This window comes from Pseudochaenichthys georgianus, chromosome 24, assembly GCF_902827115.2.
Source record: "Pseudochaenichthys georgianus chromosome 24, fPseGeo1.2, whole genome shotgun sequence".
Lineage (NCBI taxonomy): Eukaryota > Metazoa > Chordata > Actinopteri > Perciformes > Channichthyidae > Pseudochaenichthys > Pseudochaenichthys georgianus.
Window position 1 is genome coordinate 3,289 of NC_047526.1, and position 25,491 is coordinate 28,779.

General features: G+C 40.2%; 1 protein-coding gene across 2 annotated transcripts in view; it reads right to left on the reverse strand.

The window, feature by feature from the left end:
- Nucleotides 1-21,865: 21,865 nt before the first annotated feature.
- The window catches only part of slc5a6a (solute carrier family 5 member 6a), a 75,408-nt gene continuing 71,782 nt past the window's right edge, over nucleotides 21,866-25,491 (reverse strand). For both annotated transcript variants that reach the window (XM_034076312.2, XM_034076311.2), the window contains 2 exons: nucleotides 24,625-24,752; nucleotides 21,866-24,539 (listed from right to left, as the gene is read on the reverse strand). In XM_034076312.2, coding sequence (XP_033932203.1) covers nucleotides 24,339-24,539; nucleotides 24,625-24,752 — 329 coding nt within the window. In that variant the 3' untranslated portion in view covers nucleotides 21,866-24,338. The remainder of the gene's footprint in view (nucleotides 24,540-24,624; nucleotides 24,753-25,491) is intronic.

Genomic DNA, 25,491 nt, shown 5'->3' on the forward strand with positions numbered 1-25,491 from the left:
TTATTACATGAATGAAGGTGACTGAGGCTACTGTTACTGGATTTTGATTTATTGTATCGGCTTCATGTCGCAATATATTCCCGAAGTCTGAAATGCAAAACATTTCCACATTAGGGCAATTCACCCTACATTTAATCATTTTGTTTGTTTTTAACGAAATAAATGTGCTTTAATCCATCATGAAATTAATGTAGGCTATTTACTTAGTACATATCTGACATAAACGATTAACACACTGTTCATACTGCTCACAGGCTGATATCTAGTGTATTCATACCCCTCACTGTTTATTCATCATTCAATTCATTATATATTTTATTCTGTAGATTGTGAACATTACTTTTCACTTTACTGCTTGTTGCACCTGGTTAGAAGCTAAACTGCATTTCGTTGTCTCAGTACCTGTAATCTGTGCAATAACAATAAAGTTGAATCTAATCTTGAGCAGGAACAAATGTATTTACTTAGTACATATCTGACATTAACGATTAAACACGTTTGTGCATTCTTTATGAATGCAAACCGAGTCAACCAACCCCCCATGTGTCCTATGCATGTTGGGGACCCTTTTTTTAAAACTAATTGGCCATCGGAATGTGTGGAGTCACATTCCACAGCTCTCCCCCCTCCTGTGATCCCCCGCACACAGAGAGAGAGAGAGAGGGAGATCGCTCTTCTGGAGTGAAGAGAGCGGAAATAATGATATTGCAAGTTAGAAACGTAAAATGCATTTTGACAGACACTTGGGGGAAATATGCTGCATTTTGAATGTCCGATAGTCCACCATTAACACCTTAGTCCGTCTCGTCTCATCAACGAAAACTAAATATACATGACATACTTTGTTTTAATAGATTTCGCATGAGAGCAAAAGGAGAATATCCGTGTGTAAGAGTGAAAATGTATGTATGTAAAATGAGAATATATGTGTGTAAGAGTGAAAATGTGCTGCATTTTGAATGTCCGATAGTCCACCATTTCCACCGGAAATATGAAACATTTAATAAAAGTGAAAAACAATGAACAAGACTTAACGTATTCATCATAATTAATTATATTTATTTCGTTTGGATGTAGGATTTTTGACTTTGTTTAGAGCAGTGATCTTCTACTATATGAACATGTTGGACCCAAAATCACAAAAAAAACGTAAAAACAGATTTTGAAAATGATTTTATTTTTCATAACACAAACATACACAACGAAACCATTTAAAAGCTGGAAATATATACATGGGATGTGACTATGATAATGTGAAAGTTTGATTGAGGTAGCATGGGATTTCATTCTGATAAGGCAAAAGTGTTATTATAAATATAATACAAATATATATATATACACATTATGTACAACAATCTGTTTTTTCTGTCTTTATCTGTGCCACGCTTCAAAGCGGTTTCAGTCAACTACGACACAGAGGGCAACATCACAGATTCCTCCTCCTCCAGGTCAAAAACAAGCTTAAAGCTTGACTCACATTCAGAGTTCTCTTCATCATAGTTGAGTCTTCAAAACTCAAAATATATCTAACTATATCTAAATTCTCAATGTTTGTCTGTCACTTTACTTCAATCGCAGTCTCCCGCAGCCTCTCTTCGTCTCCCGCCGCCTGTCTTCGTATATCTTCCTCTCTCTCCATTTCCCGCCGTCTCTCTTCGGTTCCCGCCGTCCCTCTTCGTCTCTTTTCGTCTCGTTTCGTATCACTCCGTTTAACTGATTACCTCACCCCCTCCCTGGTAAATACATCCTGTTGAGCAGAATCTACAGTTTCCAGTATTTTCCGTTTCGTAAAATGATAAAATACGGCGAAGATATTAAAATATGTGCTTCCATTATTCATACTTCTGAAATATATCTGTATTAACTTTATATCATCATATGTCCGTGTTTATTGGGTATTTTTGCATGAAACAAAGACTGGCATATAGTTTCAAGCCAGTACTTTCGACAGAAATACACATATACATCCTGTTGAGCAGGATCTACAGTTTCCAGTATTTTCCGTTTCGTAAAATGATAAAATACGGCGAAGATATTAAAATATGTGCTTCCATTATTCATACTTCTGAAATATATCTGTATTAACTTTATATCACCGTATCTCCGTGTTTACTGGGTCTTTTTGCATGAAACAAAGACTGGGATATAGTTTCAAGCCAGTACTTTCGACAGAAACACACGGCAAAGTTGTCCGGACTGTTGTTTTTATGCGGCACCGGCTTGAACAGGTCATGTGATCTGATCACGCCGGCATGACGGTCGACTCCAAAGGGTTAATATTAAATACATATAAGTATTTTTACAACTTGTATTTAGAAATACTCTGTTGTAATTATTGATGCATTGTTCATCCATTCAATGTGGCATCTGCTATAATGGGGTTAATGTATGATATTACTTAAAGGAGACCTATCATGCTATATTTAAATGATATAGTGTATGACCATACCTATATAAGGTATATTTATACATTTTATTTTTCAAAATACCAAACAGATCATTTTTTAGACATGCCTCGTTTCGCTCATTTTCGCTTTATTCCAAGCCCGTCTTTGAAAATTCTGAGCAGCAGCTGACCACACCCCCCTGCAGAAGAGCAGGCATGAGCCGGCGAGAGTCACGTTACCATGCTTGCTGTGATTACGAGTGTCGAATAAACATGTCATCTCAGAGCAATGCATGTGTTCAAGCATATTATCAATTTGATCCAGAAACTGACCCTGAAGCAGCGGAGGTTTTGGTGGAGGTGCAAACATCTCGGTTGCAGCAGGACGTTTCTGAATGGTTAGCTGACAAGCTGTTGTCCCTATTTATTTTACTCTGTTACGATGCTTGCTCCTTATTCCGTTCATATTTTGGCTAATTAGCAAGAATGCAATGTGTACAATTTGTAACGCAAAAACAGCGATATATATATATATATTTATAAAGGGAGACATTCATATTTTCAGCATATATACAATGGCCTCATTGCGTTTAATAGTTTACAGTCCTTTTCTTCCAACATCCTGCAACAACCGTTGGAAAGTTGAATAACTTAGGATGATAAAAAGTATAACTCCAACAACACCTCAGTTGTCAGCAATGTGTGTAGTTTCATGTGTTTTTAAAAGCTCAGTTATTGACTTCTTTGTGCAAATTGCGCCACGATGCCTTCTGAACGGAGAATGTGTGCTGCATGGAGATACCACAGGTAACATTTTTGATAGCTTTACTAAGTTGTCTGTTTAAATACATTTTTCACATGTCATTCAATATATGTTTATCACAATGTGTCAAGACGGATGCAGTAACTTGAGGACTCTGTAACCTGTGTGGTGGACCATCCTGGATTGGAGCCTGTGTGCCTAAATGTGTTCTCCCTGCAGAATGCGTTGCATATTTACAGAGCTGAACATGGTGGACTACAGTTGAGACAAATAGAGCAGTGAGTGGTTTGTTTGTTTTGACTGAAATTGTAAAACGAATGCTAATATTGTTCATGGAAATAAATACTGGTGTATATGGCTTTATGCAATCTTTCATTCTGTCATTGTACTATTATATACTACACAGCAATGGCATAACACACCCATGTGTACGACAAAAAGGTCCACACACACACAACCTTATGCTTTTGAAATCAGAATATTCTTTACCCATCCAAACATGAATAATCACGACACATTTTGATATCAACTTGGAACTTTATTGTCAAAATCAACGGTTAAAAAAACCCATACAAAAAAACTAAATGTAGCCTACTTGTATTTTGTATAAATGACACTAAATATTTTTACAGAAGCTTTGTGAGTTTCCTGATCCGTGAAATGTCGATGTTGGGTTCAGACAGCAGCCAAATTGAACCTCCCTGTCAGGTCGCTCATAATGGTGCAGGGTCCACAAAGACTTGGTCGAAGATGAGGTCCATCAAGTTGGCCACGTAGGGCTGTGCAATGGTAAAAAAAGCACAACAAAAAATGTGGTTTAGATTAGTATATGCATGTAAAAAACTGAAACTTCTTTCTAATTTTTTTATTTTATATTTGTAAATAGTTGTATAATAAATATTTTAAACACTTACGGAATGTGGGGTCAGTCTTTACTGGTTTTGCTCTGCATTCTCCCTTCCTGGCCTTTGGGAACTGCAGTTAATTAGTAAGTATGTGAGGTGCTGGCCTGTAAAGAAGAACACATAGTTAGAACAAAATCATCTCAATTTAGTATTCAGGATGAGAAAATACTATTTGGATAAATATAGTCTGAAATCCGAAAAGATGGGGCTAAAACTCTCTATTTGCAAAACTCTCTATTTAGCAAAGCTCTCTATTTAGCAAAGCTCTTTGCTTAGCCTTTTCCAATCTGAGTTAGTTTTGAACCGTAACGTGCATGCTGTGTTTCTGACTCAATACAGATGATGTGTTGGAGAGGGGCTGAGCTCAGTAGACTGACTGGAATGAGTGCTAGCCACTAATTAGCCTGTTGCTAGAGGTAAGGCCTTGTCAACAACAACAGACCGACGGGGCTTTAGCTCAGTTTTACTCGCGGTGTGTGTCCCCCCTCGCATACATACACAGTGTTGTATCCTAACACACCCCCATTTATATTCATGTGCGCAAACAAGTAAACACACAAAAGCTTTTACATATAACGCTGCAAAACACGGCATGTCTCATTAGCGTAGCGTAGCTTAGCTTACAGATCGATGATATCTGATCGTTCTTACAGACTACAATCACAAAAGCGTTTACATATAACGCTGGAAAAAACGGCACTTGCCTACAGAAGATTACATTTGTTATTATAACTTACTCAATATGATTGTAGAGGATACAAAATACTAATAAATAGGAGAATAAATACTTGTGTTATCGCCTAGGGCGTGGCTTTACAGCCTTCACACAGATCGCCATTACGGCAGTATGTCTGAACATGTTAGCAAATGCCTGATAATTCAAATGACAAAGCAAAGACTGCGGAGCGTACAAAATAAAATGCTACAAAAATATATAAACACCTAACCGATTACTATTTGGGTTTGAGGCGACATTGATACGGCGAAGCTACATGCTACAAGCTAGAGATAGCTTTATCAGGAAAAACACCGCTAAATAAAAACGTACAGCTTCAAAATTGGATGTGTCCTCACTGGCCTGGTCCCGGATGGTTGGTATTGATCCCGGGTTTAGCATTAGTTTGGAGGCATATCCGTGTTGGACTTGAGAGAAGTTAATAAACATGTCCGTGGTAAAATGTTTGGAACACACAAACAGAAATCTTCCGTGGTCTTCTGGCACATGTCCCTTGTAAATGAAGTCTAGCCACAGATTCATTTATTTTTCCACTGATGGCATTGCATGCAGTCCCCTGTCCCGAGTCTTGCAGCCAACAACAGCACAACGTTTAACTGGCTTAGACATCCTGGCAAGAGCAGGCAAAAACACAGATGTGACTGGGGTGTTGATTATTTAGCCTGCCGATAGCCTATATGCGAATGAGAGGTTTGGCAATGCACGTGGCCGTGGCTCATTCCCCTGATAGGTGGAGAGTTGACCAATAAGCGGAGCACTTCTTTGTGACGTAGAAAAGTATTGGAATCTGGATCCGTTTTTTTCAGATCCGTTGCAGCCCCTTTTTTAGAGATTTGGCAAAGGAGGAAAATAGAGAGGGTTGTGTTTTCTGACACTTGGTGAGTTCCCTGGAACACCGGGGACACATATTCATGTATAAAAGACGTACAAAGGTGCATTTTGCATGATAGGTCCCCTTTAATAATACAATACATTATAATATATGATATGATAATTACATTTTAGTTTTATTCATTTCTTATTTCATAGTTTCTCATTATTATTATTTTTATCGCTCATCTTATTTTTGATTTTATTAAAGGGAAATGGAAACACTTTTCAAACTACTTTCCATGCGACAATATTCCCATTAGGAAATGTATTTATCTAGTCTATTTCCAATGTAAACGATCGAGATACGCGAATTTACTTTTTGAAATACGTGCCTAATGACCATGGGCGCTTCCATTGCTCCGGGACTTTTCCAGTGACGTCACTGAGTGGGTACGGCTTCCTGGGCCAACGCTCAATAACAAACAACATGGCGTGCAATGCACCAGTAGTTTACATTACAAGAAAACGGTCGTCGTCAGGAGTTTATTGTATTGCCCCAGGCTGCACAAATGGATTTTATATGAAGAAGGAAGAAGTACATTTCCATAGGCTGCCACTAAAGGATGAGAAGCTGCTCAAAGTCCAGTCTGGATGCCTGGTTCAATACAAAACATCGGATTTGAAGCCAGGATCTGTTCCCACAATATTCGATTTCTCAACGTATGCAGTCGGGAACACCAACCATCCCAGCACGTCGGCCGCGCAAGACAATGACAGTGTCAACAAACGTGAAGTTCGAGCCACCAAACGAGTTGCTTCATGCCGAGAGAGAGGTAAATATTGCAGCACTACCAGATTACTAGCTCACACATGTATTTACTGACACAGTGTGACCTTATTAATTAAAGCAAACGCGTCCAAACTAAATGGTAGCTATTATTATGACGTACAATAGAGAATTGGGGGTGTTCTATAGCTCAACTAATTAAACTGGCATACACACGCTCATCTGTCGAAAACAGCCCTAAAAAGGATAGTATTGCTGGACTAGGTGTTCAATGGATGGTATTGCAGGACCCAGAGCGCACGGAGCACAGAGCGGACAGCAGATAACGGAATTGCAGTTGTATTGCTTATAGATTATCAGAACATTTCAAAGGGGACACAGCCCCATTGGATATTAACCTATGGATTAACTACATCATCGTTTTTATCGTTGTAATGCCATTGAAGACCAGTTTAGACCAGACAATGAGGAAGGTAAGCCGTTAGCCTAGCGTATGTTAGTACCTAGCGCCACTTGTTTTGATGTACGTTTTTGTTGATAACCTCGCGAGTTTGTATCTTTCAGTGTTGTGGTGGGCACCATTAGATTCTGTGTCTCCTTGCGATCATAAACGATGTGTTGGATGTGCGGCTAGGATAAGTAATAAGGGAGCTAGGAGTGATTTTCGGTGCAGTAATAGGTTAGCATTGTTCGCTCGGGGCTAATTCAGCAACACACTCTCACTCCCTAAGCGTCCAATAGCGACGTTTGGTCAGTGTCCGTGGCGTCCAATTTTGACGCTCCTAGTCTCCTTCAGCGTCATAAAGGGACGCAAATAGCTTTCAACTGATTGCAATGTATTCCCATCTGCGTCGGGATTTGACGCTCATGGAAGCACGGCATTCGTTTATGCCGGCTGCCCTTAAAGGCAATGTGAGCATCCATTCCCATTGGATAACGGAGAATTTTACACCCGGAAGTAAGTACTCCTCTTACTGTCGATTGATTTTACAGTGATATCTGCACTACTCATCGACTAAAAAACACCAGATTATCCTTGTTAATTACACAACATTGATTGGTTTAAATTGTGTGCAATGCTTTTGTATTTTTCCCCTTCGATTCGGAGAAACAAATATGTTTTCTGAGTAAAGGATGGCAGAAGACACTACACTACCCAGAATCCCCAGCTATCGTTTGGCCTACACCATGTGCTCTGTTTGACAAACCCCGTTTTTTTCACCATTCATTCCGATGGCTGGCGTCTATGTCACGTGATCTTCAAATTTCTCCCTGCAGAAAAAGAAAACATGGCCGAAATTCGTTTTATTCTCGTGGAAAATGCCTATTTTAAAGTTAGTTTGGCCATTAAAATGCGTTTTGATGTCATTTGATGCGAGAACTATGAGTTGTTATTTCAGATTATGTACATGATCTTTAGTTTGCTAGTTATTACGAAGATTACTTCAGGAAATTGCGTCCAACGTTTTCATTGTTACCAAGGTGGTTGCTAGGGACGCTGCTATCGATATTATTTCTGTTATGTTGTGTAACTGTTTAATGGTGTTATCTTTATTGCTACCCCCTTCCCCGTCAATGTATAGTGTTGGTCAACAGCCTAAACATATTAGTTTAACAAAATCCGCATCTAAAGATAGCCTACGTTATGTGCAATTCCAGTCTCACATCTCACATCACATCGTCATTAACAAATACCGGAAACAGACCAAAATAATAATAATACCTTATTCCGAGTGTGCTTGCTGTTCTCTTTGAAAGTCATCACATAACGGCATTGTAATACACGGTTCGGCTGCATTACATATTACATATCTGCCGTAGTTCTGTATTTATAGAGCCCTGATGAGAAGACAAACATGAGGAACTGAAAACGTGACGTGGATCATAAATATATCACCCATTAAACAACATCTTACATTTCTTTTCACACAATACGTCTCCTTGCAGTATCAACACTAATTCGGCTCGTTTTTATATTTGATCCAATTGGTAGATAGGCTGTATTTACACCATAAAGGTGCACAGATGATATAAAGGGACACCTGGTGGTTAAAGCATGTTATTGAATTTCAATATTTTTATTATTAGATATTAATACGATCCCTATAAAGTATATTCATTACTCGTTATTCTCTACTAATTGTTAATTAAAGACTGTATGTAATGACTATTTTGCACATCCCGTTCAAGATTTCAAGATTTTCTAAGGTTTATTGACATATCATATAGGTCTACACAACTGTGGTGTAGTTCTGCACTGAATGAAAAACTTGGGTTGCAGGTTCCTCAATAGTGCATTACAAGACATCTATCAATATTTGTGCATACCTCCAGCAATGTTAACTATGTTGAAGCACTTATTTTAACTGATATTATACATAATGTATTACTCTTATAAGATGTATGTAGATATTTCATCTCCGGCCTTGTCAGGTATTGAACAATCAATAAATAAAGAACACAGAATTGTTGAATATAAAACACAGAATTTATGTGATTATACTAAATGATTTTCAAATAAACACAACTGCATATTTAACTGTTACACATGCTGATGTAACGCAAATGTTCCAACTTGGGATCAATAAAGTATATCTTATCTTAAGCTGATCGATGGCTACTGCCATATTTGCAAAATGTGCCTCTGAACCTTGACAAGTGCATGTTTCAGGCTTATCAATTAATGTAATGTAATGTTATCACAGGGGTCACACACATAAGACCAGCTGTTAAATAAAGCTCTTCTGACCTTAGCTGGCATGTGGGTATATATATTAATACTGCCCATATTGGGCACAAGCCATTTTCACCCATTTATTAATTATATGTTTTAAATGTGAGTGTTTCCTGTCCCCTAAACCTCCAGGGATGTACACAGTTTAATACTGGCAACTTCTTATTATGGGAAATACGAAAACGTCTTTTAAAACTACAACTCCCAGTAGAGACGTGCCATAGAGAACATGTTGCGAAACAGAATAGCCAGCATGTGTAGTTCTGGGGACGGGGTGGGGGAGGGGGGACGCGGTGGACCCGTTCAAATCCAGTTTTGGACAGTCTGCCATGGTTCCATCCCATTTCAAGTGCTGTTCGAGAATCGGCTTAACCCTCGGAGCACACTCTCCAATCACAGAGCTTGAGGACTATCACGGGGTTTGTCAAGAGCACATGGTGTAGTCCAAACGATAGCTGGGGATTCTGGGTAGTGTAGTGTCTTCTGCCATCCTTTACTCCTGGGAATGGACGCTCACATTACCTTTAAGGGCAGCCGACATAAACGAATGCCGTGCTTCCATGAGCGTCAAATCCCGACGCAGATGGGAATACATTGCAATCAGTTGAAAGCTATTTGCGTCCCTTTATGACGCTGAAGGAGCCTAGGAGCGTCACAATTGGACGCCACGGACACTGACCAAGTGTGTTGAATTCAGAGGCTCACTGTTAGCATTGTGTTTTTTTTTTCCGGATCGTATGCCACTCTATTCGACCGAATCGGTTCATAAACATAGGCCATGGGATGCCTGGTAACTGTAGATGCTTCCACATCAATGTCATCTCCCGACCAGGGTTTCCGTTAGCCGGTAATTACCGGTTTTTAGCTGGTAAAATTTATTAAAAACCGGTAAATTCAAAACCTGCCGGTCAACATGTCTGGTAATAATTAGGGAGGCTCCGATCGATCGGCCGCCGGTCATTATCGGCCGATATTCACTCTTAATAGTTTGATCGGTGCTCTCTATAAAGGCCGATCAGGAGAGCTGGGTCTGAGCGATATGGACATAAACGCGAGTGAAGTGTAACCGGACGAGAGAGAGAGAGAGATCAGATCAGCTGCTGAGTCTGACCGAGACAGGCAGCTCTGCATAATCACCTGAAGCCCCGCCCTCTGTTTAGCGTGCTGCATGAGAAACTGACGTGCTGTCAGGAGAGAGAGAGGGGAAAAGAGAGGATCCGTTTCTCCCGTGTTATTATTCAAAGTAATGTAAACTTCTGAATAATGTACGTTATCTACTACAAGTAGTTTGTTTGAATGTAATAATTATGTTGTTTGTTGTTTGTGGAATCATTTATTGAAAAATGAATCTGAATTTTTCGATCTGTTACGATTATAAACTGAAGCAATATAAAAATGAGCCCGTGAACTGAGTTTTAAACATCAGCATATCTGCTCATAGTCCGGTAATAACCTGCTAACGGCAACTCTGCTACACAACTCTTATTATTATTGAAATATGACCGGTAAATTTCAAATTAGTCCGGTAAAATAAATTCTGCCCGGACATTTGACCGGTGAGAAAAAATCCTAGCGGAAACCCTGCTCCCGACGAATAGTCAAATGCATCGTTCAAAACGTCGATCTCATTGCAAAATTCCTCCATCGCTGCCATATCTGCTACGTTGTGTATGGATACCCGGAGCGAAGACCCATCCAGTGACGTCACCATGTGGGACTCCCCTAATGGCAGTGGCCTGGTCCCGGAATTCCCCACCCAGCCGGCGGATAATTAATTTTCTTTTGGCGAATACAATACTTATCATATACAATAAATATTACGATCAATATCCATTGTAAAATGAATAAACTACCGGAATATTATAACTGTAATTGGTGTTTCCTTTCCCCTTTAATCTGTGTGAATCTGTGCTGTCCTGTTTTTCACTCTCACCCTGTTGCTGTTTGAACTACTGAATTTCCCCACGGGATTAATAAAGGTCCATCTTATCTTATCTTAATGTATAAGTTGATTTACTTCAATCTACTGTACAATATTACAAGAAATATACTGCATAAAGCAAACTATATACTTTATTTGATCTAAAATATTGATGTTTCTACAACACCCATTGTGTATTTTGTGAATGAAGCGCCATCTCATGGTTAAATCCTGTAATTGAACAAATAGGGAAATTGGGCAACGCCCTCTAGCAATTTGGCAACACCCCCAGCCACTGGCATCTGCTGGGCTTTTGACTGGGTCACACCCATTTGAGTCTGATCTGGAGTGCTACATCTGTAGATGTCTCAAATGCATTTTTTTCAGTGTACACAAAGACAGTCAATTTTTGTTCACATTTGAATATAATGGTAAACCTTACACATTCACACGTTTGTGTTAAGGCTAAATGGTAAAAAACTCCAATATGTACAAAGAACAGTTACATTTTTGGGTCATGTAATTTCAGGAGAGGGGAAAGCGCTTTCAGATAAGCGTATTGCATCATTGGCTGCTCTGCCAAAACCTGTCACTAAGCGACAGATTATGTCATTCTTGCGTATGTGTTCATAACACACAGCTGTTGTTATGCTTGCTGTGATGTTACATTAGTCCGTTCTCTGCTTGTAATTATGCCGTTACAAGCTTCAAAGTTGTATTTATCATCTGAATTTGCCGAAACAAGTTTAATATTCTGAAAGCCAATACTTTGAAGATGTATAAGTCAGGTGTCTTGAGTAGTCAAAATTACCTACAAATCATTGTACACATTAGTACATATTATTTTCCACTTGTTACCATTGTGAGTCTATTTGTATGCAGCTCTGTGTGATTTTGTAGCTACAATTCAGACTAATACACTACCAGAAGTGGAATAAGTACTCAGATATTGTAATTGAGTAAAGGAATAAGTACTCAGATCTTGTAGTGAAATTATAAGTACTCAGATATTGTACTTGAGTAAAGGAATAAGTACCAGAGTGTTACAGTAACAGTCCTGTATTCAAAAGGTTCCTCAAGTAAAAGTAGAAAAGTATTATCAGAATATAGTGAAAGTAAAGACAGTAAAAGTAGTCGTTGTGCAGATTGGTCCATTTCAGAATAATATATATGATATGTTTTATAATGATTGATCATGAAAGTGTTCTCAAAGCTGGTGAAGGTGCAGCGAGTCTGAATGACTTTGTATTCTGCAGGGTAGCTTGTGGATTTACTCCAGGTGGAACTACAGTCTGATTTAACACTTAATTATATTTCACATCATTCATCCACATCTGTGAAGTAACTAAAGGTATTACATACATGTAGTGAAGGAAAAGTACACAATTTACCTCTGACTTATGTTCACTGCCAACCTAAAAGGACCTAAAAAAATAGTAATCAATAATGTATTGAAAAGTTATTTGCTGATTGTTTTTATATCGGCTCAGCCAGGTTATATGGGAGGCCCAGTCTACGTACACTCTAAAAACAAATGCCTTGGCTTAACAAAGAAAATCAAGGCAATAGGTTGCATCGATGGTTATTGAGTTAAGACAACTTCTATTGAAATGTTGTTAAAGCAACAAAGTTATTTGAGAAAGGGGAGAAGGCTTTTCCTCTACAATCAGAGGTGTTTTCAATTACCACTTACTTAATAATTGGTAGCATAAACACAAGTTTTTAAGTTGATTACTCTGAAAGTTCCAACTTGTTTTACCATATAATTTAAATGTAATCTTAAATTGTATGTACTTAATTACCACATGTTGAACATGAACACATGTTTTTAAGTTGACAACCATTTATAAATTAAGTTGCTCCAAATAATATTGTATTCAATAGGGTTGTTCTCTTAGCCTTTTCATGTTTTTGACTTTAAAGAAAGAAATTAATTGATTCCACAACCAAAATATTAGGCAATTCACTTTTTATTTTTGAACTGCAGGTGTTTATTTCAACACATGATGTTTCAAAAGGAGAGACTTCATTTAGTTTGAACATTGCCTGAAGACGGTTGACGAACTTCTCATGGTGTGCACACCTAGACCGGACTTAAAAGACGTTCCTCTGACCAATGCTGACCTCATTTTGTATGTTGATGGTCTGCCTCTCGCGACCAAGGGGGCACTAATCGGGTGGGTTTTTCTGTTGTTTCAGATTCTGCTGTACTCCGTTCTGGACCACTTCCATGTCACCTATTAGCACAAGCAGCAGAGCTCATCGCACTAACTGAAGCCTGCACGTTTTCAGAAGGCAAAACCGTGACTATTTACACTGACTCACGTTATGCTTTCGGGGTAGTACACGATTTTGGGGCTATTTGGAAGTGTAGACAATTTCTGAAATCTGATGGCAAACCAGTGCTTAACCATGTACTGGTTGCAGGCTTACTAGACGCCATTCTGCTCCCATCTGAGGTTGCAGTCTGTAAATGTGCCGCACACTCAAGCAGTACAGACCCAGTTTCCCTAGGAAATGCGTCTGCTGACTCAGCCGCAAAGGCAGATGCTCTGATTCCTCTCGCACCTCACGCACACTAATTTGTTAAAATCCCTGTCTCCTCCTTCACTGACAAAATGTCATCACTGACTTCCATGCAGCAGCTAGCTACGCCAGTTGAGAAGGCTCAATGGAAGGCGGCTGGGGCTGTTTTTGACCCAACCTCCAGCATCTGGGTGGGTCCAAATTCCAATCCATGTCTTCCAAGACATTTTTTCCCTCATTTCGCTAAGTTGACGCATGGGTTGGATCATGTATCAAAAGGAGGGATGTTAGAGTCTATCAATCAGGAGTGGTTCACAAGGGGATTCACAGTAACAGCTCAAAAGCACTGTGAAGCATGCCTAATTTGCATTATGCAAAATTCTGGTAGACCAGTAAAGGTTACAGGACCCGGAGCACATCCACCTCCCACCAGGCCATTTGAGCACCTAATGCTGGACTTCATTGAGCTTAGCCCATCAGAGGGTAAGAAGCACTGTCTGGTGGTGGTCGACATGTGGTCCAAATGGGTTGAAGCTTTCCCAGTAAAAGCACAGACAGCAAATGCTGTGCCAAAGGCACTACTGAGGGAAATCATTCCTAGACAACCAGACAACAAGATAGGAGAATACATGGGCATGGACATCAGAAAGCATTGTGCTTATCACCCGCAGAGTGGGGGTGGGGTGGAAAGAGAGAACGGCACAATCAAAAACAAACTAGCAAAATGCTGTGCAGACACAGGTCTGTCATGGACACAAGCTCTGCCCATTGTGCTGATGTACATGAGGATGCGGAAAAGAACACAGAGTCAACTCAGCCCATTTGAAATCCTTTTTGGGGCTCCTCCACAGATTGGACTCAAGGCTCCAGGATGTCCTCTTCCCTCCACAACTTTGTGTGAGGATGCTATGTTGTCATATTGTGTTAACCTATCATCCACTTTAGCAGACATCCGACGTCAGGTAGCCGCAGCCTTGCCTACTCCTGCCACTGGTCCGCTTCACCGCCTTCAACCCGGCGACTTCGTGCTGATCAAGGATTTCCGGAGAAAGAGCTGGAAATCCAATCGTTGGCAAGGTCCCTACCAGGTGCTTCTCGTCACCCAGACAGCGGTCAAGGTCGCCGAGAGAGCTACATGGGTCCACGCCAGCCACTGCAAGGTCGTAGTCACAGGAAAGGAGAAACGATAGAAACAGATGACAACAAGTGACGTGTCCGAGTCACCAACAGATGACAACAAGTGACGTGTCCGAGTCACCAACAGATGACAACAAGTGACATATCCAAGTCACCAACAGAAACAGATGACAACAAGTGACGTGTCCTAGTCACAAACAGATGACAACAAGTGACGTGTCCGAGTCACAAACAGATGACAACAAGTGACGTGTCCGAGTCACCAACAGATGACAACAAGTAACGTGTCCTAGTCACCACCAGCACCACACTTGCACTACATACACCAAAACACACTACACACAAGGTGTCACGAGCGGGTGTCACGAGCGGGTGCCAGCTGAGCGGTTTCATATGCTCTCTGGTTCCTCGTTTGTGTTATCGGTGTGCGAAGTCTGACTGTCCGTGTCACGAAATCGACCGAGAGAATACACTCACACACACCATGGAACATTTCCCCCTCGTGATGAGGGCTCGGCTGGAGAGACGACAACGCAACCGTGAGCAATGTGAATACTACTGGAGAGCCTGGACAATCATAGAATGGTTCCTCTGCATACTTGCCATGATAGTTGTGTTAGGACTAGTCCTATATTTTATGTATCCAGGGTCAGCACACAGCATGTCAGCCAAAATCGAGGTATCTAAGAGGTACATGGGGAAAGGAGGGCGAACCATATGGGTCGAGGGGCTGGGGAAAGCAGGGCGAACCACATGGGTCGAGGGGCTGGTCAAGACAGGGATTGGTAACATTACTCTAAGGGATGGGGAAGATAGCACAGTGCAGTTAGACCCGTGCAACTACATGCATTGCCCCGACCCTAAGAAACTGGGGGGGGCAGACGCCTACATTTGCTATGTCGAGAGTGACAGTCACACCGCCACTCACTGCTCGGGGGGGCTGGACTTTTGTTTTATGGACCACCGCGCACACCGATTGGGGTTATACCTTATGGGACGACAAAACAAACATCAAAGGGAGATTGTCTATCTCCAAGGTCAATTCATCGAGCCCCGTTATCCTGTTGCAACTACAGGCTGCCCAGATATCAGACAAGGGTTATTTTGTTGTCTGTATGTATGTATCCGGCGCCGACCCGTGTGGCACATTTTACATAGACATCGCGCCCAAAACTCAGACCCCGGAAAAGCGTAAGCAACCTTTGACGCCACTGTTAACATCCATAGGTACATCTACATTTAATCTATACATAGGCGATAACGACCATAGCAACATTCATGTGGGTCAGACCAGTAATGGGATCACCGGTAACGTCTGGTGGCACACTCTGAGATCATTCTTGCAGGCCGCAGGACAAAATGGGTCATGTTATGCATGCACTCTTTTCCCCCAGGACTCATCAATGTCCGTGCCAGTTCGTCCCATCTCTCTGACCCAGGTTGAACACCTCTGCGCGTTTATGGCTCTGACAAGGCCCATCAAGGGTGAAGACAGCGTAACCGAGTGGCGTTATGCTAGGCAGCTTCCCCCACCATGCAGTAATCGGTCTAACTCCTCTTTGCGTGCATCCACGCTTGACACCACATACGCAAAGTACCAACCCGTCAGCCATGTGCACCCTAGTCATTTGAGAGGGATGAAACACAGCCTATGCATCCAGAGAGTTTACCACAAAACGTCTCTTACACCACCTTATTTTTTCCTAGGCACTACTACTGGTTGTACCCGTATCCTACGGAACACGTGCAGTTACGGTGCTTACAAAATCTCGTATTGTCACATATCTGGTGCCCCTGAAAGAATCCTTTCTAACGTAGCATTCCCTGATGTTAAACATATTTCCCTCCAACTGGCGTGGCCCAGTGATGCTGGGTTTAGCGCGCCACAAGATTACGTTTGGTTGTGCGGCGACAAGCTCTATCAAGTTCTGGCTCCCCTCTGGATAGGTACATGCACTCTAGTGGATTTGAATCCAGCAGTCACTGTACTCACGTCCTTAATGCACACGACACATCATTACCCAGAGTTCCAACACCCCGACCACCACAAGGTAAAAAGAGATCTGACGTCCGCTGGAGCTAAATTCATGGGTGGCCTGTTCCCATGGTGGGGTACAGTAAACAATGCCCATAAAATAGATACCTTACACGTCCGGCTAGAGAATCTCACTTACGAGACGACGTAAGGCTTCCAGACATTGCCCCCATTCATAATAGCCTCTAGGAACATGCTCATGCAGCACCAATTTGCTCTTGACCTTTTGTTCGCCTCAAAGGGTGGCCTGTGTCATGTGATCGGTGACTCCTGTTGCACTTACATTCCCGACGCCACCAAGAACATCACTGACACCGTGCTGCATCTTAACAACCTGTTAGCTGACATGAAAGCTGATGACATATCCAACGCAGGTGGCTGGGACTGGTGGTCCTGGCTTACATCAGGCGGATGGGAAGCATGGCTGGCTAGGATAGTGACACCCCTGGTGATCATTTTTTGGCCTATTAATCAGTTGTACCTGTTTGATTATCCCAATACTGAAGAAGTGCGTTTCCAGCATGGTATCCTCAGCTTTCGTTCAGTATACTACTATTCCATTACACGACAATCCTTTGCGCCACAGTGAGATAGACCAGCTAGAATCAGAAGAGTCTGATTCCGATTTATCAATATAATCATGTGTGTATCTCCTCTCTTATGCTTACATTATATTGGAGTCTGTCCTCCACAAAAACAGCCAGTTTTCTATGATATATTTGTGATGTGTTTACTTAAACCAGCGATGGAGTGTATTCATTGATGTGTTATATCAGTCTATCCTGTCATTTGTTTTTTTATTGATCAAGTATGATCAAAAGGGGAGAATGTAGTGGACATTTTTATTATATCATTCTTATTATATCCTTATATGCTTAAACCAAATGCTTCTTATTTCCTGAGATGTGCTTTTACTATTATCATTCTATTATATTCTCTTATGGGTTTATTCCCAGGCGCTGCAAGGTCAAAGCTGTTTTGGCCTACTGGGAGACTCATACACAGTCACACAAGAACCGTTATGCTATCTGCTCAAGGCCAGAAGGTGTCTCATAACAATTTGGCCGTGTGAACACAAGAGTTATAACATTCCCACTCTTTTCATATATAACCTCTGCTTTTTCATTGTACTGCTCACTCTCGGGCAGACTTCTTATACTCTGTTCGACTTGTGACATATTTTATATATTGTATCGTGTATTTGAAGCTTCAAATAAATAACCAAAAGACAGCTTTTCTCGATTCACCATTTATTTGTTTTGATCACTTTGACTTGTACTCTCCAGCCGTGTTTGGGTCCTAGATTTCCATAACATGATACACGGGCAAGGCCAGGCAGGAAACATGTGACTTATCAGTAACTTTAGACATCGTAAGATGGGGTGTCCTGCTATCACCCTGAAGTGACATAAGTGTTTGATTGACTTCGAGTGACTCTTTGATTATGGACGGTTTCCATTAAATAATAATCAAAATATAGATGGACAATAGATCTAATTTGAGATTTTAAACAGCATACATTTTAAATTGTGCTTCAGAAAGTAATGCTATTTTAGGAGTGTTGTGAGATGGTGTCAACCTCGATTGAAATTAGTCACCCAGTGGAAATGTCAGATATGTCTTCATATATGTATGTATAGCCTACTTACATTTTACATTCACTCAGTTATAATGTGGTAGTTATACGTAGTTTGTTTTAAATTATTATTGATCATGTGACAGTGACAAGTTTTACAAATAAAGTATGGACAAAAATGATCTTACTGAAATATAAACAAGTGAAGTTACACATCGGTTACAATCACATTATATAGTACATATTTCTTAATTTAAGCTCCAGTATATATGAATATGTGTGGTGTGTTTTTTAGGTATATTTGTTATTGACCGAGTAAACGCTTTTATTTTGAAGGCAGTTTTTACAGGCCTCTACCGTAATCCATAGGATATTCACGCACCGCAATACAACGTGCGGGCTGGCTTGACTGTTTTTTCCGAAGTGGGGGCTGGCTCGACCACAGTATGTTTACCCAGTGTTTCCTGACATGAAACGTTTTATTTCACCTTGCTATGTGTTTTTAACGTATATTAAAAAGCGGGGACATTTCCGGGGACAGTTTCAACCGGGGACAGGCCAATACAAACGGGGACTGTCCCCGGAAAACGTGGACATCTGGTCACCCTATCGATAGGCCTTGTTAGAGGAGACGACCTACCGCGCCGGCAGTGGACCACTCTGAACCGTCTACGAACTGGGGTCGGTCGCTTTAAAACCTCGATGAAGACGTGGGGCTTGGCGGACAGTGCGGCATGCGAGTGCGGTGACCCTGAGCAGACCGCTGTCCATATAATCACCATCTGCCCCTTATATAGACCACCCTCGGAAGCCAGCCTCTTCGACCTAGGACCAGAGATGCGTGCATGGCTACACGACACCGAGTTGGACATCTAACGTTATACGAAAGAAGAAGAAGGACTGGCTCACTTTATGCTGCGTTTCCATTGCAGTTTACTAGCTGGGGCAGTAACTATAGTAATGCAGTTTAGGCGGAGCCGTGACGTAATCTTCAATGAGAACCACAGAAAAACAACATCAGCCGTTAGCTGTTAGCACTCAAGCTCAGAGCTCCTCATATCTGTTCAGAAACTAGACAAAAGTTAAACAAGTACAAACCACAGACTGCCTGTGTCATGGTGAATACAGTCGCTGGTTATTTATGTCTGTATAGGCTGTTGTTGTGAGTGTGGACGGTCGGAGCATATACTGAGTTAGCCGATCTCCATTTAGAAAACACGCATTTTAAAAGGTTTTTCGCCTGCCGTCTGTCTGCAGCAGGGTGGGAATTTCACGACGGCCATGGCCGTAAAAGTAGGGTAGACATGTGGAGATTATCCGGCTGAACAAAACGTGCATTTATCAAACAGGTTTGTTTTCCACAGACCTTATTTCCAGCTATTTTCCAAAACCCTGTGGAGAAATTCCATTGCTTTTTGTGGAGGGAACCAGCAGCTTACTTTCAGGACTTGCCAGGTTTCAGGACGCGTCACTGCACCTCTCAATATGATGCCAGTATAAACAAGGTCTTCTGTCGGCTCTGTACATCAATGCCGACCTATGCTGACAAGTAAGTGAAGAGTAGACAATAGGTATTGGCGAAATGTCCCACCAGTTTAGGATAATGAAGGTTCTAATCAAATCAATTACATATAGCCATTACATGTGTAACTCCTAATGACAGGAAGGCAGAAAGTGCATTATACAAATAATAATACTCATAATAATAGCAGACATTTTTTAACAATGACCACAATATCATTATTTTAATAAACCAAATATGAACAATTGAGGGAAATGAGGAAGAACTGATGATTAAAATGTTGTTAATTTTCTTCATTATTAGTCGATTTTTTTTTGGTGGACGAATGCTCCGGGCCAGTGGTTACAATGGTGTTTATTTAACTTAATGGAATTTAACTTCTGTTAGACAGCCATATGCCATACATATTTGCATACATTCACAGTAAATATTTATTCAGTATGATAGCTGTCTAACAGAAGTTAAATCCATTTCTCACTTATTCTGACAATGTACTTAACCCCAAATAAAAGAACCCAATAAAAAGAGTTGTTAAATAATAGTGAAGTCACGTTGTAATAACAATAACTCATCTCTCTCAGTTTTTCTTTTTGAGCTTTGCTAAAAGCCACTGTGTCAAGTGTCCATCTTGGGTTGCCGTCCGGACTTCCGGACCATCTCGCACATGCGCAGTACCGATCGGGTAGGGTGACGGATCGGGTAGTGACACACACACGACGCTCCACTTCCGCAACGTTTTGAAACGCGCCTGGTGTGTTAGGTCGCAGGAGGAAGTCGCAGCGCGGCGCAGCCGCAACGTAACGCGGCGCAGACGCAACGTAACGCGGCGCAGACGCTCCTGGTGCGTTTAGGGGGTCAGAGCGAGCTCCGTGCTGTAGTGGAAATGCGCCATTAGTGTGGCTTGATATTGAGAAAGAAAAAGGTTTATAACGCTGTGAGAATGGGTCTGCAGAGCATTTCTCCACCATCCAAACTCGTCTATTACCAGCATTCAGGGAGCTCTATGCAAGTCAATGGGGACTCCTTGTTAGTTAGCCAAGGGATCCTGGTGTGTGAGGTGCTCCGCGGATTGGTCCATTTGGGCCAATCCGGTCATTTGTTGTTGATTTGGGTGTTCACACATCAGAGAACCCAGGAAGCAAACAATGGAAAATGAGAAATCTCCAACGAAGCGTTCTGGGGCAGCACAGACAGGTCTTCTCTGTGTTAGAGTTTTACTTTTTACTCTGCAGACCGTTTACATGCACAAAAACCTTCATAACACACAAGGGGACGGGTAATAAACGGAAAAGCATGACATGACATTTAAGATGATTTAATGCCAATGAAATGATTATTTAAAATGGTAATGGAGAATTGACAGAATTTATATACAGCTTTCCAAGTCTTTGCGCTTTCAAAACCCAAGTCATCATTCATCATTGACACACAGAATTACATGTACATTGGTGGCATTATGTTGCCATACAAGGTGCCTTGCTTCATTTTTCAGCAGCTATACACTTTAACAAATTGTGAACTCTGCAACACGAACAATTTGGGGTTGGATAACTTGCCAAAGACCACTTTGAAGACCACAGGAGCAAGGTATCGAACAATCAACCGTGCGATTGGTGGACAACAACTTTACCTTCTGAGCCACATCCGCCCCACCACATTTAATGAATACTAATAGATTCTAAAAGACATTTGAATGCCATTTTGGCTAGTTATATGATTTATTTTATAGTGTTAAACATTTTCTCAAATATCTGAGACCATGTATTGCCTCGTTTGGCGTTGAGCTACCAGAGCCTTGAGTCTGGTTACAGTTCTTGACCCTTGATCATCTGATATGGCGGTATCAGCGATCAGGTATCAAACCCAAAGATGAGTCCAAAATATGTCAATGCAAGGATAGAGCTCCTATCGCACAAAAAAAATGCCATGTATGTGTTCTTGGTGCATTTGGGAGCCTTTATAATGACATTCACTACCATAGCCACTAGGTGGGGATATGTACAAAATGTACACGAAATAGTAACTGAATCTTTCATTTTTTTAATATCATCCCAACTCAAGTACATCAAACGTATACATCTATTAGTCATACATCCAAACAACTATGAAACATGTCAGCAGATTAAATTATACATCTTTTTTGTCTCATGACAAAGGGCGAATACATCTTTATCATTCACTTATTTGTCTGGACTTGGTCCACTCCTCCACAGACGTTTGGAAGTGAGCTGATATTCATGCCAATATCATGTTAATTTATGGAAACTAAATCAGGACACAAGAAATAACATTTAGAAAATGAAGGCACAGCCAAAGCAGTGGAGTCATCTTGACGTCAATGCTTTGGGTTTTTCTTTTCTTTTTTTGGAATGCATAGTAGAGAGAATTCTTGTGGTTGGGAGAACAAACATAATAAATATTGTTAAAAACAATATTTATCGTTGCAAATTATAAAACTTACAAAGTGTGATTTCTTTCTTTTATAAATTGTATATAAAATCATTTAATTTTGCAGTCCAAACTAATTCATTGTTAGAGAGAATGAAAACGTAATAATGGTGAAATTAAAATCAGAATCATACTGTTAATTAAAAAAACTGCTGGCTTCGGTTGGAATATCAAGACTGTCTTAAGTGTGTGTGTTGGTGTAAATTAGTATCACAGTGTTCCACCCATTCTAGGTTTAGAAAATACATCTTCAGCAATAATATCAATACTAATGTCTGCACTTAAATGATGTTATCCTACATTATAAAGTGGTTTTATCTGGGCATAATTAAAGGCACACACTTCAAGTAATTTCAGGTATGAAGGAAAATGATTCAACTCTATGCATCATGAATACATTACACATGTCCTTTAAAACATGTTAATAAAAACTGAGAACCAATAAAATGTCTTGAAACGTGATTGTGAAGGTCAGCATATGGGATGTAGCACTGAAAAACATTCCCCCTGTGTCAAATAATGTCTAAGGAAATGTCACATTTCTACCTGACATTCAAAAAAAGGAAAATGTCATGGTTCTTGCATATAGAATTCCATATTTTAACTTCTTAAATGTTGCTTTATATTATATTGTATTATGATTCTGATTTATACAAATTACAAAAATATGCAAAAGATCTGAAATATATTTTCTGTTGGTTAAAAACAAAACAATAGTTTAAAGTAATCCATCTTCTATATGCTTTAAATAATGGAGGTATTTCCGAGTATGATTGTACAGACATGTTTAAACTGCTATACTGGGTCTGCCATATACTCCAGCAATGTATATTGGTAGACCAACGCAAGTGTCTAAATGTAGGAGAACATTTGTATTATTGCATTTCATATGGACTTTCCATGAACTGAAGACTACTCTTTGGAAACATGTGACAATGGTTTGGCACTGAACATAGTAAGCCACATGGCTGACTCAAAACATCACATATCTTCTAATACAATAAAAATGGATAACTCAAATGCTAAAAAGGGGTCGATCAAGAATTCTGTGATTCCAAAAAACATGATGATAACAGTGAAACAATTAAGCAAATGAATCACATACTGGCACAGACAACAACCTGAAGTATGAACAGAAAGGCACCAACAAAAATGTTTTAACACATGTGGTTCCGTGTGTTGATAGTCATCCTACAGTAGAACTTATTGAGATAATACTAAGCAGACACCTTACAGCGTAAATACCAGCTCATCAGAGAACATGGAGTCAACCTATCCTGACAGTCATGACTGCTGGAGACATGATTACTGTGACTGAGCACAAACTGTGTACTGTATTTTAAAAATTAAACTTGAGTTTTGATGCTTTACATTGTTATGCTCCTTTCTCATAGATGGCATGACTTTCCTAATTCATTTAATGGGCAGCATATTGGTCTTGGTTATGTCAATGAATGTGAATTATTTGTACTGGCCAAGCATTATGCCAAGGATTTACCAATGACATTATGGCAAGTAATGTATTAAGAGCAACTAGGAACCAATCTAAAATAATTCTCAACAAGATCATCTCAACCTCCTTTTTCCTGCTATATATATATATATATATATATATATATAGCAAAGCTGTGTGTTAAGATCCGAGCAAAGATGGTGTCTCATGGTGCCAGAGTGCCATATATATATGTGTGTATATATATATTTATACACACACATATACAGTACATATTCACATTCATACATACCTTTGCTTTTGTCCACTCTAAAGCAGCTAGAAGGAAACTAATTACATTGAACCGATGCATGTAAAGACACAAGACCACACTTATTGAGATTTTAAGGCTCCATTTTCACTATGAAAATAACACAACTTGTTAACATAATTTACATAATTATCTATTAACTACCTGATTTTTTGTCAAACAGAATCACTTTGGAACAGCGCATTGTGCAAGAGAGTGAATCACTCTTATCTTCAAACTGCACACATATCACTTTTTTCTCACAAACACATATCTGAAAGTGTACACCTGTTATAAGAAGAAAGTATCATAAGGCCGTCTCCTGAACCATATGAGTGGTCAGCTGACATGAGGGCAGAGCCATCCTTATTTCCAAGTCTTCCTGCTCTGTTTGTGCTCTGTCACTCTCCGTCTCTTTGTCCTCTGTGACGGTATCCTCTTTGCATTGAGCTGCTTTGTTGCCATCTTTCTTGGCCCTCTGATAAGGCAAGGTTTGTGTTTCTTTGGCCTGACCAACAATGATTAAGCATTATTAAAAGTACAGCTTACAGTTAACAAACAGAGAAAACACTTGAGTGTAAATGTGAGGTTACCTTATGTGGATTGGGCAGAGGAGTTACACAGCAAAGCTTTTCTCTGTAGCGTTCAGGCAGGAAGAAGAGCAGTGTGCCCATCACTGGAAACACTGTGCCTGGCATCAGATCCTTCTCCTTCATAGGGCCTAAAGGTTTAGAGAAACACCAGTATAGTAATGATGAGGTATTCAAACAAAGGGCCAATTTATTTGAGAGAAAGCTGCAAAGTGACACAATTAACATGCCGGTGCCTCTGACATATAAATAAAAACCAAAGGCTTAATTAGAAGCACACAACTACCAGTATGCTTGATCTGGGACAACGTCAGTCTTTCAGAACTTGCCTGACAATCCTCCAACTTTTAAGATTTATGTTGTAAAAAAGTGATATAGCAAGAATTGTTACATCCATAGTTACAACAACTAAGTAAACTTAACTCTGAATAATTCATTCCACAAACGTAATTTCCTAAAATGTAATGGAACCCATTCCGACACGATGTTTCCATGGCAACATTTTCACTCCTGTTTCTAATACAAGTTCAATGTTCACACAAAAATGTGTCACAACTGCACAATTGAGACCCACAAAATGTATTCAAATGTGGTCTATGGTCATTATTTAATTTTATATTTTTGAGTTAAGCACTAAATTAAAAAGGTCAGAAAAAGCTAATTGTTTTTTCTTTTACTTCTCAATTGAAAAGATCACAAATGCACTGCCATTAAATGTATACTCTACACTGTTCGATACATCAAACTGCTAACACCTTCAGTCATTTACTTTACTTTCGGCCAGGTGAGGATGTTGTCAGGTGTCCAATGTGTCCCCATTGGTCATGAAATCCCACCCGCTCGTTTTAAGACAGTTGTTTTAAGTTGCAG